The sequence below is a fragment of the Haliotis rufescens genome, unplaced genomic scaffold (genome assembly GCF_023055435.1).
Source record: "Haliotis rufescens isolate VD_foot unplaced genomic scaffold, xgHalRufe1.0.p SCAF_2, whole genome shotgun sequence".
Taxonomy (NCBI): domain Eukaryota; kingdom Metazoa; phylum Mollusca; class Gastropoda; order Lepetellida; family Haliotidae; genus Haliotis; species Haliotis rufescens.
This window is the reverse complement of record NW_025963890.1, coordinates 44409984-44429380: the sequence shown is the minus strand read 5'-3', so window position 1 is coordinate 44429380 and position 19397 is coordinate 44409984. Positions and strand designations below refer to the sequence as shown.

General features: G+C 38.2%; 1 protein-coding gene across 4 annotated transcripts in view; it reads left to right on the top strand.

The window, feature by feature from the left end:
* LOC124153051 (AP-3 complex subunit delta-1-like) overlaps window positions 1–19397 on the top strand; it is a 41826-nt gene that overhangs the window by 2185 nt on the left and 20244 nt on the right. For 2 of the 4 annotated variants that reach the window (XM_046526165.2, XM_046526167.2), the window contains exons 2-15: window positions 3957–4052; window positions 5023–5103; window positions 5764–5844; window positions 6031–6138; window positions 7249–7378; window positions 9829–9968; window positions 10312–10385; window positions 11323–11372; window positions 15187–15236; window positions 16469–16517; window positions 17408–17553; window positions 17995–18143; window positions 18678–18804; window positions 19003–19106. In XM_046526165.2, the coding sequence (XP_046382121.1) occupies window positions 3957–4052; window positions 5023–5103; window positions 5764–5844; window positions 6031–6138; window positions 7249–7378; window positions 9829–9968; window positions 10312–10385; window positions 11323–11372; window positions 15187–15236; window positions 16469–16517; window positions 17408–17553; window positions 17995–18143; window positions 18678–18804; window positions 19003–19106 (1385 nt within the window). Of the gene's footprint in view, window positions 1–31; window positions 70–3956; window positions 4053–5022; window positions 5104–5763; window positions 5845–6030; window positions 6139–7248; window positions 7379–9828; window positions 9969–10311; window positions 10386–11322; window positions 11373–15186; window positions 15237–16468; window positions 16518–17407; window positions 17554–17994; window positions 18144–18677; window positions 18805–19002; window positions 19107–19397 lie in introns of all 4 variants that reach the window. The other 2 variants (XM_048400035.1, XM_046526166.2) reach the window with 2 other exon arrangements.

Sequence of the window (19397 nt, the reverse complement as noted above, 5' to 3'; positions counted from 1 at the left end):
CTAGAACGGGTCCTGGACAAGAATTTGCAAGATCTTGTACGAGGCATAAGAAATCACAAGGAAAATGAGGTGGCAGGTTTCGCTTGCCACAATATGTCATGTCACCTGATGTGTCCTATGTCATAATTACCTATTGAATCTTAGATCTAAATCAGGATAAATGTATTGATAATTTTAGTTAGTTATCTGAGAGACGTTAGTTCCGTCTTCGCTTGATCTGCGCAGAAGCCGGTAGCCGGTAAACTGCCGATGTGGAACCCGTCATTATCAGTGTAATTTAGACCTAAAAGTGGGAGGGACAAACGATATACTGTTTACGGATAAGCACTGTAAGTCCGTATTTTCAGCTTAAAGGATGCATTTGTTTTGGAAAGTTATTGTATTTTGGTTATCATAAATTATTTGTTGCATGATGTCATTTATGAATTATACATCAATTTTGAAATAATCATCCAACTTAACAGTTTGAGGACGATAAGGCAGGGTAGGCTGTCACATGAACGGTGTTGCAATAAGATAGTTGATCACATGCCTTTTCATAACCATCGAAGCATGTTATGTTTTTACATTTTTGAATAGCCTGCTTATATGACAGGTCAAGGAATACTCTTGCATGTCACATAACAAAACACTTGGAGATAACCTGCTCAGTACAGGACTTAAGCATAATATTGACGTTCGTCATTGTGAGTTATCTTTGAGTTCAGATAAGGTGTATAAAGGTCTGTTTGATTTACATGATTTAGTCTGATCTAATTGTCTCCCTGATCATTGTTTACATCAGTTGTACTTGTTAACAATACACTAGTACCATAGTTGTTGATTGGAAATGAAAAAAGAATTTATTTTTACCATAATCCTGGCATGGTACCTTGTTATTTTTTAATATTAAGGGTCATATAAGCCTCATATTTTCATGCTGTTAAATCATGTATGTTGGCATATGCTGGTGATGAATTATACATAATACATTTGATAGGGTGAAGGAATATTAAGCCCTTATTTACATAACCTGTCCTAAAGAACATGGCAAAATGCATACCCCCCCCCCCCCCCCCCGAAAAAAAATAAATGCTACAGCATGAGAGAAAATACCTTTCTCGGGTATAAGCATCAGAGAAAAAGATCTGATTTTAATTGTGTTACTTTATCTTTCATCCATTTTATTTGCTGTAAAACCCATCATGGCTTTCATCACAATTGCCAAAACAGTTTTAGTCCATTTAGTAAAAATTCTTCTATGTGGCACAAATCTTATTTTCACTGTAACAATAATCAGTAAGAAACAGAATCATAATGATCAGAGTTGAGATGATTGGTTTTTTGTTTGTTTGTTGTTTAACGCTGCGCTCAGCAATATTCCAGCTATATGACGGCAGTCTGTAAATAATCGAGTCTGGACCAGACAATCCAGTGATTAATATCATGAGCATCGATCCATGCAATTGGGATCAATGACATGCATCAACCAAGTCAGCGAGCCTGACCACCCGATCCCGTTAGTTGCCTTTTATGACAAGCATAGTGACCTTTTACGGCAAGCATGGGTTGCTGAAGACCTATTCTATCCCGGAATCTTCATGGGTCTGTTGAGATGATTGAACTGCTTGGCCTTGGTCAGTTAAAATTACAAAGGACATGTTGAAACGTAAGGTAGATGGCCTGTCTGCCTAGTCAAAATTTCGCCCCTTCTCCATGTAGCTTTACCGCCTCCGTGGTCTAGTGGTAGAGCGTCCGCCCAGAGAGCGGAAGGTCCGGGGTTCGATCCCCGGCCGCGGCATACCAAAAGACGTTAAAAGATGGTACTTGTTGTTACCCTGTCTGGCGCTCGGCATTAAGGGGCTAAAACAAGGACTTGTCGGCTCGGAGTCAGTATACTGTGTCTGAGTGGGATATTCATGTTAAACTGCGGCATGGTATCTCAGTGAGCTAGCACTATAAATCTGCATCAGTCCGGACTAGTACAAGCAGCCACACGTACATGCACATCGCTATATAAGTGCAATAATCTTGGACGCGACGTTAAACCCCATTTCACCTCACCTCCATGTAGCTTTAATTTTATTAATTGGACACTATTCTTGAGTCATGTAATTTTGATGAGAAAATATTTAGGGGGATGGGGTCTTGTAAATGATTAACTCAAAGAAGGATATATGTCAGTCATCTCGGTAGAATGACAACCGTCTACTATTTTGCAAAGTGTACAACAACATCTTTATTTGCTCATATATATCATCAGAAAATGAGGCAGCTTGAAGTCAAGATTTATTCTCAGAGTGCAGAAAAAGGAGAAAGCCAAGTAGCTTTTAAAAGGATAAAGCCCTGCTGGCTAGATACAAATTTCCTTAAGTCTACACCTGACATTTCTGTAAAACTTCAACAAGTTCAAGATGCCTGTCTGTTATATGTTCAAAGCTTGTTTATGAGACTAATGTAGATGTTGGATTGATTTTATGACAAGAGTGATATGTGTGGGTGAGTTTATGACATAAAAAAATCACTTTTCGCTGCTGCATTACAAGTTAGCAAGATCAATATATGACACTGTGAAGGTGGAAGGACAGTGGAGGGAGTTGTAGCAATATTAATTAGCAATTGTATGGTCACCCTGTACATTATAGTGTGTGGTACATTTTGAGCAGTTTGTATTCATTTTATGACCAGTAAATGAAGCAGTTTGATATGCTATTGACAATTGGCGACATTCATGCATGAAAATGCCTTTTGATAAATATCGTAAAACAAATGTCCACGTGAGTAGTACATTCTGACTTACGCTATTTTTGCCAGTGTCTACTGATCATGGGTTTATATATAAGAATTGCTTTGTCGTGATTATAGGAGTCTGTGATGTGAGCCTGATGCTTGTAAAATACCTCCCTGGTGACATGTTGTTAAACAATAGTAAAGAGCTTTGAGTGGGAAATCTATGCAGTCCTTGTATTGTTTTAAGTCTAATCATTCAATACCTTTTGTTTTATGTTAAAATAGGCTGCAGTCTGAAGCGTTAGAAATTGTCACTAGTCCTGTAGTCATGGTAGTCCCTGCCAAACTCCTCAATAGTTAAGGTATCATAAGTAGAAATTTGCTATTTTAAGGGGTTTTGCTATATGTTATCATTATAATGACTAGTGGACTAAAAGTGTTAGTTTCCAATGCTGAGTCTGTGTCTTAATTCATTTAGTTTCTTTTTTAGAAATAAAATTTCAGTCATTTTTCTGATTCCTTGTGTCACTCAGTTTTTGACTTCTTTGACAGATCGACAGATTCTGCTACAAAGTACGACACGGTCACAAACTGGGATTAAATGCTCTTTATTTGATTCCTGTACTTGTACTTCCTGTAGTTGACCCAAATATGTTGTAAATAAGGTAACGCTAGTAAGTACCTGTACGTTGAAAGATAACACAACGTAAAAGCTTTCATCAGCCAGTCAATAAAATAAATCAATAAAGTTATCAGATTGTATTGTGACCGAGTTATGCTTTCAGTCATTAAGATTTTTCTCCAATTTCTCTAACTCTAATACAGACATTGACTAACATGCTCATACTAGCAAATCAGGTGGTGTAATAAGAGTAATAATGCATAATATAAAATTTGTCTCCGTTTATGAGTATATTGAAGAAATATTGAACAGTTTCAAAATGTCAGTGATTTATGTCATGCAAGTGTGTATGATTGTTTTCATACGATAACAATGATTAATTTCTTTAGTCTGATAACATCTGAGTGCTGATAACATCTGAGTGCTGATAACATCTGAGTGCTCATTACATCAGAGTGCTAAGTAATGCTCTTAGTTTGTTTGATTGCCTTGTCATTATATGGCTGAAATAATGCTGATGCGACATTGTTTTAACTCCAACACTCATGTTTGATTGCATATTTTAGAATTATTGTCAGCTGGGTTTTAATACTGATGAGATGTTGATTAATGTTTTGTGCTGTAGGCCAAGTACATAGCAGAATGCATCGACGAGATCAAACAGGAATTGAAGCAGGAGAATCTGGCCATCAAGTCCAATGCTGTCAACAAGCTCACATATGTAAGTCATCACCTTGTCAGCTAATTACCATAGCCTTATCAGCATTGGGATGTGGTAACACGTGTTTATTGGCAGCTGTTGGCGGTATGAGAAAGTAACAGTTACTGTAGCCAATGATGTAAAATGGTTGATGGTTAGTGCCAGGAAAATGTTCAAGGGTCAAGTGGAAGGTACGATGTAACTATTCTAGACATTGTATCGGTCAGTTTTACTAGTAACACGATTAGTGTGGCCAAGCCTTTGTATTGTCAATAAAATGCTAATTTTAGCCATGTAAGCAGGTATTTTGTTTTAAGGTTTTTGAAAAATGGGTTTTACCTTGTATATTAATTATTTACTTTAATATAATATCTGATGTAAACCTCACTGTTTCTTACTTTCTTTGAGATGTCTTTTACTCCCATTGCTATGTGGCTGCAGCATATTTATTTTACCCCGCCATGAAGTGGAAGGGGTATATAGAAATGGGTGTGATCTGTCCGTCCGTCATGTTTCGTTGCCGGAGCAGAACTCGAAAACCATGAGAGCTATCTTAACCAAACTTGGCACATAGATAGGTCTCGTGGTAAACTGGAGCCTGTTGATAGTTTTGGATTTTTGAAAAATTATTTTTTTGAGTTGCCATAGCAACGACTTTGACTTTGACTCAAAATGGCGATAGTGCTCGTTTTCGGAGGGCTAATGCCTTGCACACAACTTGACATGTCATATTGCCTCAGGATATGAGTATTTCATGCTTATTTTTCTTCTGTTTTTGCTGCTAGTGTTAGTCCACTTTTTAAAAATCAGTGTGAAAACTTTATGGCCCAGTAGTATTATACCAAAGTGTACATGGTGTAGTTATGTTACACAACAACATACAACAAGATTATTGGTTGACAAGATGGATTTGACAAATGTAGGTACCACATGGATTTATCTCCTCTGTGAGGCTGGCAATGTAAAATCTTTGGTTGTGTTTTGTCTTCAGCTCCAGATGCTGGGCTACGACATCAGTTGGGCAGCTTTCAACATCATCGAGGTCATGAGCTCCACCAAGTTCACTATAAAAGTCAGTATAATAAATGATCTACTTTCACAATAAAGACAGTCCTAAATTAGTGAACTGAGATGTGTACTCCATACATGTATATTCTTTCTAAGTTTGAGAGCAAAATTAACAGGTTCTTGTCACAAGCCTAATTAGTGTTTGGAAATACTTTTGCAGAGGACAAACTATTAACTTTGTACATTGAGAAGCACATGGTGGCATGTGGTCCTGTGTTCAGCGCACAGGTCACAAATCAGGTGAAGTGAGGCTATGTTGGTCATTGAGGATAGTTGGATGTGTGACTGCAGTTGCCAGCTTAACTCTTGAGAGTGTCTTGGGCTTTGGTCCTGCCCCTCACTGAAGCACATGTAGCACAAGTGACAAGTGACTTTGTCCGAATGTGCCTCTGTTCACCCAGCAGTGAATGGATACCCGGTAGGATGAGATGATAATGTGGCTGATAACCTTCTGGCACCTCACAGGCAGCTTGGGTTGCATACTCCCCAGGGAGCTGAGAATGAAAATCGAGTGCACACTGATCCCATTGATTAGGGTATTAATGCTGCGTTTTGAGAATGATTTAGGGTTTGGATTTGGCGCATTAAGAATATGCACAATATATAATACATTTTGAATATGGACACTATGATGTGAAATTTAACCACATGTTTGTTTTTTCAGCGGATTGGATATTTGTCGGCTTCGCAGTGTTTTCATGATGAAACAGATGTCCTGATGTTAACAACCAACATGATCAGAAAGGTAAATACAACCTCTTACCGCTGAATGCTTATTTGAGAATACTCCATTATCATACAAATGTTACGTGGTCAGTTTTCTATGTGCTTGTCCTTTCATTATCATTTATTTGTGAAATATAGATACATTCAGAACTGTATTGTCATCACAAACTGCATGTTGACACATGATATTGACTTGTGCCTTTAGGATCTCAGCAGTCAGCACATCTATGATGCTGGTGTGGCTCTCAGCGGGCTGTCATGCTTCATCACTGCAGACTTGGCCAGGGATCTCGCTAATGACATCATGACACTGGTGAGTTGTAGTTGTACATGTATCAGCAGTACTTCATGATGCTAGAGGCCTGGGTCATTGAACATTAGAAGAAAAGACTGTCTTTTCGTGAACAATCTCGAACACTGCAAAGATTCGGGTAAGGAATGCATCCCCAGTATCCAACACTTGTCATGTTGGCCGAGGATTTGATTGTCAGACTTGTTGACTTGTTAACCCCGGGTTCGAAGAACGGAGGGATATAGCGATCACCTTGTCCGTCTGTCCTTTTTCTGTTTCGTGAGCAGAATTCCAAAACCGTTAAATATTTCTTGTTGAAACTTTCTATGTTGATCAGTCTAGTGGGGAACTGGTGTCTTTTGATGACTTAGGATTTTGTTTTCCGTGACAAATTGAAAATGAAGGTAGTGCTCCTTTCTGGAGCAAAACTCCAAACCGTTGAATATTTTTAGACGAAACTTGCTATACAGATCAGTCTCGTGGTGAACTGGTGCTTCTTGATGATTTGGGATGTTTATTTTTTATATTTTTTATGTTTTCATGACTCTAAGACTTTCCTAAAGATGAGGGTAGTGCTTGTTTCTGGAGCAGAATTCCTGAACCGTTAAATATTTCTGGATGAAGCTTGCTATATGGATCAAACTATTGGTGAACTGGTGCCTTGGGATTTTGAAAAATACTGAACAGCATTATATTTCTCTTCACCGAACTGAAGGTATCCAGTGGCAATGAACCAAAAGTAGGATATAAGTCACCAAGCTCCATATCCGAATTGCACGAGACCGGATGACTCTTGTCTAATTGTGTATCATTATGCCTTGGTGCCACGGATTACTACTCTTGTTGTCTGTCACTGGTTTGTTTGGTTGATTACTTACAGGCTGCCATGATTTGGCTGGACTATTTTTGACTGCCGCTCAAAACAAGTCAGTCACACACTCTAGGTCATGTTTTAAAGGGTAATGAGTCGTTTGACCCAAGTATTCATATCAGTCTTAGCTCTGTGTCAGTGTAACAAATTAAAGTAATAGAAATTGTGATGTCTTGTGTACATGTTGACCTATTGTCAAATAAGGAAGTACTGTCCACATTTGGTGTTCAACCCTGTTAACAAGCAAGTATTGTATGCAGATGACCTCATCTCGGCCATATCTGCGGAAGAAGGCGGTGTTGATCATGTACAAGGTCTTCCTCCAGTTCCCCGAGGCACTCCGCCCTGCCTTCCCCAGGCTGAAGGAGAAACTAGAGGATGCTGACCCTGGTGAGTAGTGGTAGTGTTGGTTATTGGTCATAGTCAGTGTGTTACATCTGATGTCTCGTTTTGTCTCTATATACCGGACATGTTCGTTTGAAATTTTAGAAAATCTTTCCATTAGTGAAACTGCTTGAAAGGTTGTGTATTGATGATGAATGTGTTTATGTGTAATTAGTTACAAATTAAGGAATTTTTGAAAATTTTGAATGTAACTAAGCTATCAGATTTCAGTTCTCTCTAAGTTCTTCAGTTCTCTTTTATTGGTCAATCAATGATAATAATATATCCCTGAAATATTTACATCACTTCTCGTCAGTGCTAGCTGATCTCACTGATGGATTGCTATTGGTCTGATTGCAGACAGAGAGAAGCTCTTTATCAAATGATTGAAAGATGTTTTTAGAATACCACAGTATCTTTGATGCAGAACACAACATTGCAACTCAACGCAGAACACTACTGAAGGTTATGGTACATTTCTATGGCACTATGACCTTATATGGGCATGCCACCTGGCTCGAAAAATGGATAACTAGATATATTTCTGACGGCCCCCATTATGAGCTGATGTGGTTTTACTGTATATATATATACTACTCAAAGTTTGCTAAGGATCAGTTTTGATGATATTAAAAAAAACATCCTATAAATAAAAATTGAAATATCCTGGTAGCTCTAGCACCTCAATTTCATGATGAACGGACAGAGACATGCCGTCAAAGGCACGATGTGCACAATGTACTTGGGAATCAGTGTTTTGTCTTGGATGTATTGTGTCAGAATCATTGCACATCATTATCAGAGAGCACAACAATTGCTTCTGAGGATTGCAACAACTGAATGCACTTATACCTCCTCGGCATCAAAGACATCTTGTTTGACTTGCTTGAAACTGGCTTAACACAATGTAACGTTGCATTCGTCTTTGGCATCAGTCAAAGTGGAATAGGCAGGGCATGGAGTAGATACAGGTGTTTGGATCAGTGATATGCAGGTGGTCGACAGCATTCCACCACACAGCGGGAAAGTATGGGGTTTCGCCTGATTGCAGCAAGACGTCATCTAGTGGTGTAACAATATGGTGATACAGTATTGTATTATGATATGAGGTCCACGATGCAATACATCGAATCATTACCCCTGTATCGCAATGTTAGTTATTTTGGTGTAAAAACATGTGAATAAAACAGAAAGTGTCCAACCACCAGGTAATGCAGATTTTCTAGTATTTCATGGTTGGATATTCATAGCATAACATTCACAGTGCCCTCTACCAATATGTTTTTGTCCTTCCCTATCCCGTCTTTGATCTCTGAAATTTCATAAAAAATGATCACAGGGTTGTGATTCACCTGCAAAATGAAAGATTATCAACTTGTGAAATAAAAGTACTGTATCAGGATACGAATCATGTCGCACCCATAGTATCCGGATACGTATCATATCGTGACCCCACCATATTGTTACACCTCTAATGTCATCACTTGTGACTGCCACAAGACTCAGAAATGACCTGCTGAATGCCAGTTCTTGCATGTGTCAGGTCACGTGGGCATTTGCATCCCACTGACAGACAGGCCCATTAAGATTTGGCATGAGGATCATATCGATTGGACTGATTACTCGAGATACTGTCTAGACTTCACAGATTGTCGTGCCCGATCGTTGCATTTGACAAGGAGAAATATTTCAGGATTCTGAAAATCAATCATGATTTGGGGTTGGGTCAGTAGATCTGGAAGAACTGAGCTTCATGTCCTACAGTACGTTGACCGGTGTGTGCGCTACAGGGATGATATTCTGAATATGTACGTGAGCCCATATGCTGGTGCAATCAGACTGGAATTGATCCTCTTGGATGATAACACACAACCTCATTGTGCTAGGGTCCCTGAGACCTACTTAGAGCATTAGACCATTGTCCGCATGGAGAGGCCGGCCTGGTCACCAGACCACAGCCCTATCCAACACATGTAAAACAAGCTCAGATTGCCCTCTCACGACACCCTGTCCTTCCGGGGACTCTACAGGAAACTGGCAACACTCTTTCTGAAGAGGGGAACTATGTTCCCTTTGCAACCACCCAGACACCTATTTGGAGCACGAGAAGACAGTGCCAGGATATGATCACATCCAGAGATTGCATACACTTTCCTGGAGTTGTTTATTTTGCAATAAATTTATTTTTGTTTCAGTTTGGATCAGATACACTCATTTTGACGGGTATTCTGACTGGTCATTGGTCACATGTTTGTGAGCATTGTGTGGCACATGACAATAGACTTTTGCTCGGTGAACATGTTTACATGCAATATCTTCTTTGGCTATTTAAACAGAGGCACACAATTTGACATATTACCTTTATGGTGGTGATGTTTAGCAAACTTTGAGTAGTATTTTTCAAGAATCGTGTAGAAGTGCTGTATCAGCTGTTGACCGACCACTTTGTCCTGCAGGGGTCCAGTCTGCAGCCGTCAATGTCATCTGTGAGCTGGCCAGGAAGAACCCCAAGAACTATCTGTCTCTAGCCCCACTCTTCTTCAAACTGATGACCAGCTCCACCAACAACTGGGTCCTCATCAAGATCATCAAACTGGTATGTCTGTTTGCAGCATGCTGTAGCTGTGACATCTCAAACATATACACACAACCCTGCCCGACAGATTATGTTCTTTCCACTGCTGACCTATTGAAGTATTGTACATGGTTGTGTGATCTTATCATTCATGATAACTCTCTCTTGAGAAAATTGGACTGTTACTGAGAAATAACACATAATACAGTGAAGTTATCACATGACTACTCCACTTTGGTCACGGCCATTGAGATGTCACAGCCTCATTGTGGCTTTAACTTCGAAATTAGGAGTGTTTTATGAAACAATAGGATTATCCTTATCAAATCATGTGTTGTATATCGTGGTTGTTTTTCCTTTCCAGTTCAGTGCTCTAACACCTCTCGAACCTCGACTTGGGAAGAAGCTGATTGAGCCTCTCACCAACTTGATTCATAGGTATTTAACAGTTACTTGGTACTTGGCTATGACTAGTATGAGTAGATTCACTACTAGTAGAAACTAGCCTCACTCAAAACTAGTCCAAAGTTCATATCTAGAAAGTGACTAAACGCCAACTTCTCTCTATACATGCTATATGTCTCGGAATAGCGGACAAGTTTCTTTTGTCAAACTTTCATTGAAGGTATTCAGCATTATTTGTTTCGTATTGATAAACATTTTTTGCTGGTATTATGTTTTTGTTTTTACAAAAATATATTCATTAAGTAATCATAATTACAGAGCTACAGATAAGCTGCGTCTTTATGTAAAATACCCTCCCAAAAAATATATTCAAAACCCAATTACATTCAATTAACTTGCGTACAGAAATGCATGCATTAAATGAAAAACTCAATTGTATAAAAACAGCATGTGTAAATACCCAATGAAGCTTTTTACCATGTGTACAATGGATTACCATGTGTACAATGGACACATGATGGAGGTAATTTCCGAAACACAATTACGAGCTAATTTACTTTCTGGGTCAAGCCTATAGTTATAAACCCTTATATATACACATCTAAAACATTAAAAAAAAATTAAATCTCAAAATGTTCACTGATTTAGGGAAAAACCCAATAGAGTGATGAATAGATGAGTGAAAAAATATTGGTTACCCAATGAAAAATGTAATAACCAAATTAAAATAGAACCCTTTGAGTAGAAACTCAATTGCTCAAAAGTTATCTGGGGCTCTGTAATTAGTCATTGGAATAAGGTTGATTTTCAGACAAGACACCAGTCCTCTGACTCTTAACGTGTTTATTGAACTGGAGATGTGGTGCAATTTCTGACAGTGATTCTGCTTCTATTAAATTCACTGCATGAAAGGAATAGTCCGATCTTATTGTATGTTCAGTTATTGTAGTAGTATTCATGTTACTTTCAGCACATCGGCCATGTCGCTGTTATACGAATGTATTAACACGGTGATAGCTGGTGAGTAAGACCTACATCCTTCACTTAGTTCACAAGACAATGACTGAAGTCCTGCCCTTGCCAGTTTGTAGGGAGTTGCTATTATTATTGGGATTGTATCGGAAGTTCCAGTACTTGGTTTCAGACATTTTCAGAAGATTTAGTTCTAATTTGGTAATGAGATCAAAGAATGTACTATCAAAAGTTGCTAAAATCATGAAAATGTCCTTATGTTATTTATCTAAAACAATCACACTGGTATACCTTAGGCTGTCTCAGGGATTTACCCAGTGTGAAATAATCACTTCGGCAGTAATATATCTGACACACTGTTTATTTGTGCGACATGGATGCACCATTACCTATTTATGGACAGGATTGTGATTTCTTTTAAATTGTTGATCTCTCTGGTTTGGTTGGAAATAATCAAAGTTTTAGGCGACTGCATTTAAGTACTAAACATAATTGCTAAGGCCGAGAGACTAGAAACTGGCAAGATGGCTTCTATCATTCTACTGACATTTTCCTGAGATCTTGTCTGACATGGAACTGCTATGGTGGCGATCACATCTTGAGGTACACAGATGTGCTTGTGAAATTGTGAAATATATTTAAGAATGAAATCAGTGACTATACCTCAAATGAATATATATCAAACGAGTATTTGTATGTGAACATCAAGTGTTTAGCACCATGCACACTGTAAGGGTTCCATGTCTTTGCTGTGCGATCTGTGTACTAACATCACAGTAAATAGTTTAAGACAAAATGACACTTTTATGAGAAGGGAGTGGAGAAACAGTGAATCAGTGGCCCAAAGCCTGTATCTTGTAAACTTACTTTCATTCTCGTAAGCTTGGTCTACGACATTCACAGCATGGGTCTCATTCCACTGAAGTGTTAAGAAATGTTAAGAAAATGAAATTTTTTCTGCACTTTATGCTTCCAGTCTTCAACTTTAAAACATTAGGTCAACTTAAAGATGAATTAATCATGTCACTCAAGCGGGTATTGGGATATGCCTGACTGGCGTTAAACAACATTCATTCATTCAGTATATGTTTATTTTAATTTTGTCAGTCGTGATAAGGTACTGTTTCAAGTAACTGTCTGTTGATTTAAATTTCTGTTTAAATGATTGTGTGAAAAACAATGTTGACATTGAAAACATCTGGAAATATATTTGACATACATATCGTCAATTGTCATTTGACAAACTAATGATGAATTCTCCTTCCGTTTGATTGTTAATATCATGTGACCTGCTGGTTTTACTTGTGTCATTCTGCTTATCTGCAGGAGGAACATGCTTGATATTTGTGATGTTAGATAGTGACACGTTTCATGGTCAAAACGCCATGTTATTGTTTGCATATTGCTAAAAGTGGCGTAAAACCAGTGGCGTCACTCACTGACTCACTATTGAAAGTGACAGACGGGGTCCATTGGGTTTTCTGAAAAAAAAATTGGGTTAGAAAAGCAGAAGTTTGACAGCAAATTCGTCAAACATGTTAACTCTTCTAGTTCTAACTGATTCCTGCAGATGACCAGAGTGAAATGTTTCAAGTAATTATTATCATTGTCTTTACATCGTTGAGAGTGTTTTCCTGCATAGAAGTTGGTATAATTATGACATGGAATATACAACTTCTTTATTATACATACACATTAAGGGCTGAAGGGGCAAGGAGTAGCCACTGAAATGTGTATATATAATAATTAACAAAGACATTGTTATCCATAATATTCCTTGTCATAACTTTGCATTGTTATTTTGATGTCAATTGAAATTTGATTGTTGATGAAATAATGAATGATATTTTGAGCACAAAACAAATAATTCTATGTCTTATTTTTCATTATGTTTTGTGTCTGCAGTGACGATTTGTGTAAAACATTCCAGAGTCTATTAATTATTATTTCCAAATTTTTAATCAGTCAAATAATTTCTCATTTTTATCTTGCAAATTGTTATCAGATTCAATAGTACAGACTTGTTTTCTTATTAGTAAAAAATACAAAATGTATGATATAGACGCTGGTACTGTAGTCTAGTATTCAACAACTGTATATTTTTGATGCACTGACATTTTGGTTTGCCATTTCTAACGCCAAGTCTCCCTATCAATGCTGCTTGTTTCTTTCTCCAGTCTGTCGTTCTGTTTCCCACTTTGTTTACATTTACATTTTGCATTCTCCTTCTTGCATTATATGACCTTCATTACTGATATAATTATGTAATTGACATTGACCCATGGCAACCCTCATTACCTCCTTTGCTGGGTGTACACCCACACAGTCTCACTGAATATCAGCAGTACAGCAACACTGTTGTAACACGCCGTACTGGGACTATAGTAACCAGTTGGTATTGCTAGATAGCCTTGCTCAACGTTAACCTCTCTTATATTTGATACGATATTGATGGATACGAATCCAATCACAAACTCGAAATTATAAGAAAGCGAGATAAATGAAGCTAATTAATATGATAAAAGAAAAAATAGAGCACATCCGTCCCCCCTAAAGAAATGAGAATCGTCTATTGATGCTTTAATTTCAACATGAAGCATGATGGGATAATATTCCCAGTGATTCTGTTGCAATTTGTATTCTATAGTTACCCGGTACTATGTGGCTAAGCCGCCTACAAATCTATGAATCTCGAGCAATAGATAACATTTCTTCTTAATATTTATCTAGGTATTTTTTTCATTCAAGAATATATAAACATGATCATTGTCTCCATGCATTGCATGCAATCTCTCTCTCTATGTATATATATATATCTGTGTATACAGTGTTAGAAATTTGAAGTCAAGGGGTCTGTATCTTTTATGTTAAGATTTAGGTGTTTCACACCAGCTGTTTCAAACACACAGCAGAAAATCTGAAGGACTCCATGAGCCCCCTACTTTCTGACTCTGATATGGAGTCCACATTATGTGTCGGGGCACCTGTGCATGCTAGCTAGATGTCTGTCTGTCTTGTGGAACTATCAATCATCATGTCAGTGTTGATACCATCATTGTATAACTATCACTCACTTCTTGTCATGGAGATGTTAAACACTTATATTGAGTGTGTTCTTGCACACCATTTCCCTAAGTGTCTTCACATATGCAGTCATATGAATGGTTTTTACAGTTGGAAATGAATATGAATAACAATTTTACTCAAAGAATTACTTTTTTTCACACAGTATATCATCTCTGATTATCAGTGCATAGTGTTTCCAGGCCACTAATCACTGAAGTTTGAAGTTTTTCAAACAATTGTGATTTGATCTTCAAACTTTTTGATGTCAAAAAGAACTAAACGTTGACAGTATTCTCCTTTACAGTCTGATGACGGGTTTTGTTGAATTACAGCCCTGTTGGGCAATGCAGTATATGAATTTTGACCGGATAAATGGCCTGTTATGAATGATCCATAATCATGATAATGCAGGTAGAGCACTTATTGGAGTTAATGCAATATATATGCCTGTTTAGCCTCAGCTTTTGTAACTATGCCTATTGTCATAGACACTGACTGTGACAACTGCAGAGAGAATAGATTACCTGTGTAAAAGGAGACATATAGTGTCGGGAATAATTGTTTGAATTCTATTTGGGTGTAAGATGAGACATTAAAGCTCAGTATATGTTATAAACATCTCCATGAAAGTGAAGCTGTGTATGTAGTAACAGATGTTGTAAGGTTGACCAAGGGGTCAACTCTGTGACGTGCTGGAAGCACAAGTAACCATGGTAACTGACGTTGCCCCAGACAGTAGCCTGGGCTATAGGTTCACTGCGGACACATACTGACGATGTTCTCTCTCCTCTTACAGTCCTCCTTTCTATATCTTCAGGCATCCCCAACCACACCGCCTCAATTCAGGTACATTTACTACCTCATGTCCTTCCTACTGCCCCTCCGTCCATCTACCTGCCGACTGACCACCTCGCGCACCACCAGATAGATCTCACCTAGTGACGATCATTACGTACATGATCTAAGTTCATCTTTCTGTCTACAAATTCTGATAATATTTCTGTGATGGATTTCTAAATAATTTTTCTGTCGTATGTTAATTATAAAATATAATGGAAAACAAGAAGAAAATAAACAAAGAAACAAGTAATAAGTACAAACATACATATTAACCATCATTAAGCATACTAGAGTAAGGCTAATAGATTTTGTAAAGGTGATCGATCTGGTGTCCGAAACAAGCCATTCTTGCTGAGTTGGGTTGTCTCCCTTTGGCTACAGCTGCATGGGTAATTAAAAAGGTTCTGTTAAAACATACTGTTACAAATTTTGCTGGTCTACAATTTGATATTCCTCTCTTGTTAATGTGGGAATCTGGAATAAATTGTAATACAGTGTGGTCCATGGACTAACATCACCTGATCTGTTGACAAATGTGTAAGCAATGCATGTGGGTTGTGGGTGGAGAAGATACATTGATACTCTACACACAGAAGTATCTTCATGAGCACAGCCAAGTATTCAGTCATTACACTTACCCGAACTGCACTTTAATTAACAATTTCTGAAGTTTGGCAGCGTTGCCTCATTGGTGATATCGGTTGAAGCTCTTTGCAGGAATGGCTTGAGGTGTTCACCAGTGACTGGTTGTCATGGTAACCTGATGGCCAAATGGTGTGTTGGTAGTTTTAGTTGGTGGGAGTGTGGTATGTTTATTTTGTTCTCTGTATCAAGTGACATGTGTATATTTGCTTTAAATGGTGTTGTTGATATGAGTTGATAAGAACCTATAAATGAAACACCATCAGAATATTAACTGTAATGTTCTTAAACATATTTGTTTTTTCAGAAATTGGAAATTAACATTTTTAAAGATTTTCGTAAAAATGTAAAAAAAATGTGATTTATTACTAGTATGTGTATATTTCATTTGTAATTAAATGTATGGTTTAAATTTCTGTAACTATATACTAAATGAGAGTTTCTGATTATGGTTAGGGTACGATGTGGTAGGAGTTTGGTATTGCACCAGTGCTGCCATGTTTCTGTCATCAGAATGGTAATTGTTGTCTTCACCTATGTGGCTAGACTGTTGCTAGGGTAACTTAGCCTTAATGGTTTGTTTCTTTCACCCTCAGCTTTGTGTTCAGAAACTTCGCATCTTAATTGAGGATTCCGATCAAAACTGTAAGTATATTATTTCAGTGCTGCTACTCCAGTCCAGGGCTAACTTGCACAAAGTGATGTTAGTGCTGCAACTATTGTAAGCCTATGTTAAAGTATGGGAGCTACGATCATCTTAGTGCTAAGATCGCTTTGTGCAAGTAGGCCCAGGTTTTTAATGAAATTTGAAGTGTATTTAATTACATATTGTGCCCAAAGAATTTGATTGAAAAATACTAAATTGTGAGCGTGATGAATGAAATGTTGAAATTGCGTGTCAATGTTGAAATATTTGTGTCTTAAATTTGGTAGTAAGGTATGGTGAAGGTAATATTATTTGGAGACTGGTATGTCATGGTGTTTGAGATATGGAATAAGCCAATGTAATAAACTCACCATAAAGAATAAGTCAGTCCTTGACACTGTTAAAAAATCCGGGGTAGACTAGGTCTTCGGCAAACCGTGCTTGCCATAAAAGGCGACTATGCTTGGATCGATGCTCATGATGTCAATCACTGGATTGTCTGGTCCGGACTTGATTACTTACAGATAGCTGTCATATAGCTGAAATATTGCTGAGTGGGATGTTAAACAACAAAAAAACAAACCATTCAGATAAGTAATGTGCAGGGGGTTGTCAAGGCCTGCTCAGAGGACGATAATCGACCCCAGGTCTTCAGCAAAGCTCAGGAAATGTCTCCATATTAGAAACATATCCCATTTAATGTTATATGGTAATAACTAATTCATGTTATTGTTTTGTAGAAGTGACTTGTACTTCAATGACCTATATGAGTAAAATGACAATTTCCCCAAATGTCCCGACAAGGCCACATAGTTTGGAATCCTGGGTAAATCACTTATGTGTGTGCTGTAGCAGGCAATGTGTATGACGGATGTGTTGTTTGTGACAGTGAAGTACCTTGGCCTGCTTGCGATGTCCCGGATCTTGGCCACACACCCCAAGAGTGTTCAGATGCACAAGGACCTCATCTTGCAGTGTCTGGATGACAAGGATGAGTCAATACGGCTGCGGGCACTGGACCTCCTCTACGGCATGGTGAGACACTGAAACTCCATACTGTGATAACCACTATATTGAAATGTCTACTAAGACTTGATAACAATGGGACAACACATGCTGGTTATAAGAGGCCACTAACAGGATCAGGTGGTCAGACTCGCTGACTTGATTGGTGAATGTCATTATATCCCAATTATGTAGATCGATGCTCATAACTTCATTCAGTGGATTTTCTGGTCCATACTTGCTTATTTACTGATCGCCATCATAAAGCTGGAATATTGCTGAGTGTCATGTTAAACAATAAACATCAAACTGAAACAGAAACTTAATTCTACAATTTTTCCAGACTATGATTTCCTGTATAGAATAGAGGTGTCATTTTGTAAATGTGTTCAAATATTTTCTGTTTATATTTGTTCTGCTTACATTATGTGAAGCTTTGGCAAGTTGCTGACAAATATGTTACCTATTCAGGTGTCGAAAAAGAACTTGATGGAGATCGTGAAGAAGCTGATGATCCACATGGACAAGGCGGAGGGGTCACACTATCGGGATGAACTCCTGTCTAAGATCATCCTCATCAGCAGCCAGTCCAACTACCAGTTTGTCACCAACTTTGAGTGGTAAGTAGAACTTTCTCCTTCCAAAAATCTGTAAAAGCCAGTCTGTCCATGGCTAATATAGTCATGATAGTATTGTTGATAAGTTTGTCATGGGCGTCTTCTGAAACAATATGGCTGCTGTACATTTCTGAAGATTTGAAACTGTCCTCTGTCACCAGGGGTGAGAATCTTTGCGGATCCGCAGATTTCCATAAATTTTAGTGACCACAAATTTGTTAAAATCTGATGGCTTCCCCCCCCCCTAAACGAAAATATCCATTCTCATCCCTGACTCACTGAGACTGCCATTCAGCTGAGGTATCAAGGATTGCTGAGTTTGCCCTGTTATGACACTTGGTGTGTCGCCACCGTACCAGTGTTCAAAGATTTAACCTTTGTGTGTTAACATCCACTGTCATGCTTGATGCTCTGATGAAAGCGAAACGGGGTTAATACCAAGGCGTGAATAGCTGCAAGATTGCTGATGCGGCATTTAGCAATGATTACACTCAATTCAGAGTGAGAAATTTATCAATGTATGAAAATGTCTTATAGGTATGTGAGTATCTTGGTGGAGCTAACACGGATGGAGGGTACCCGACACGGCAAGATGATCGCTAGTCAGATGCTGGATGTGGCCATCAGAGTGCAGGCCATCAGGCAGTTTGCTGTGGATCAGATGGTAAGAAACCTTGAAGGTCTCACTGTTTTTAAAAAAAAAAAATTGTCAACAGCTCAGTAAAAATGTGAAAGTTAAGACTCACGGGCAGGTGAATGTAAATGCTTTCAGTGGTAGTCTGTCGCTGGAAATGACTGACTTGATATAACTTGAAGGTTATGTGTATTCTCCGTCTGTGACACTTTATGTCTTTCCCTCCAGGCGATCCTGCTGGAGAACTCCCACGTGCTGGCCAATAACTCTCAGCGTAACGGCATCTGTGAGGTCCTGTATGCAGCAGCATGGATATGTGGAGAATTTTCAGAGTGAGTAGGATGTTTCCGAAAATATGTGATATCAGTGGAAGTAGTACCAAAATCTTTTACCATGTCAATGTTCGGAAGTAATGATACTGCGATCGGAAGAATCACTACTCATGCCATCACCCGCTTGTTTGTTTGGATCAGACTCAGATATTTGCCGGTAGCCATGAAATAGTTGTAATTTTGCTGACAGTGGTGAAAAGGAATAAACAATTACTTGCTCATTTTATGAAATGAAAATATTTCTCGGATAAATTTCAGAATATTTGTTGGGGCTAATGCCAACATTTGTCC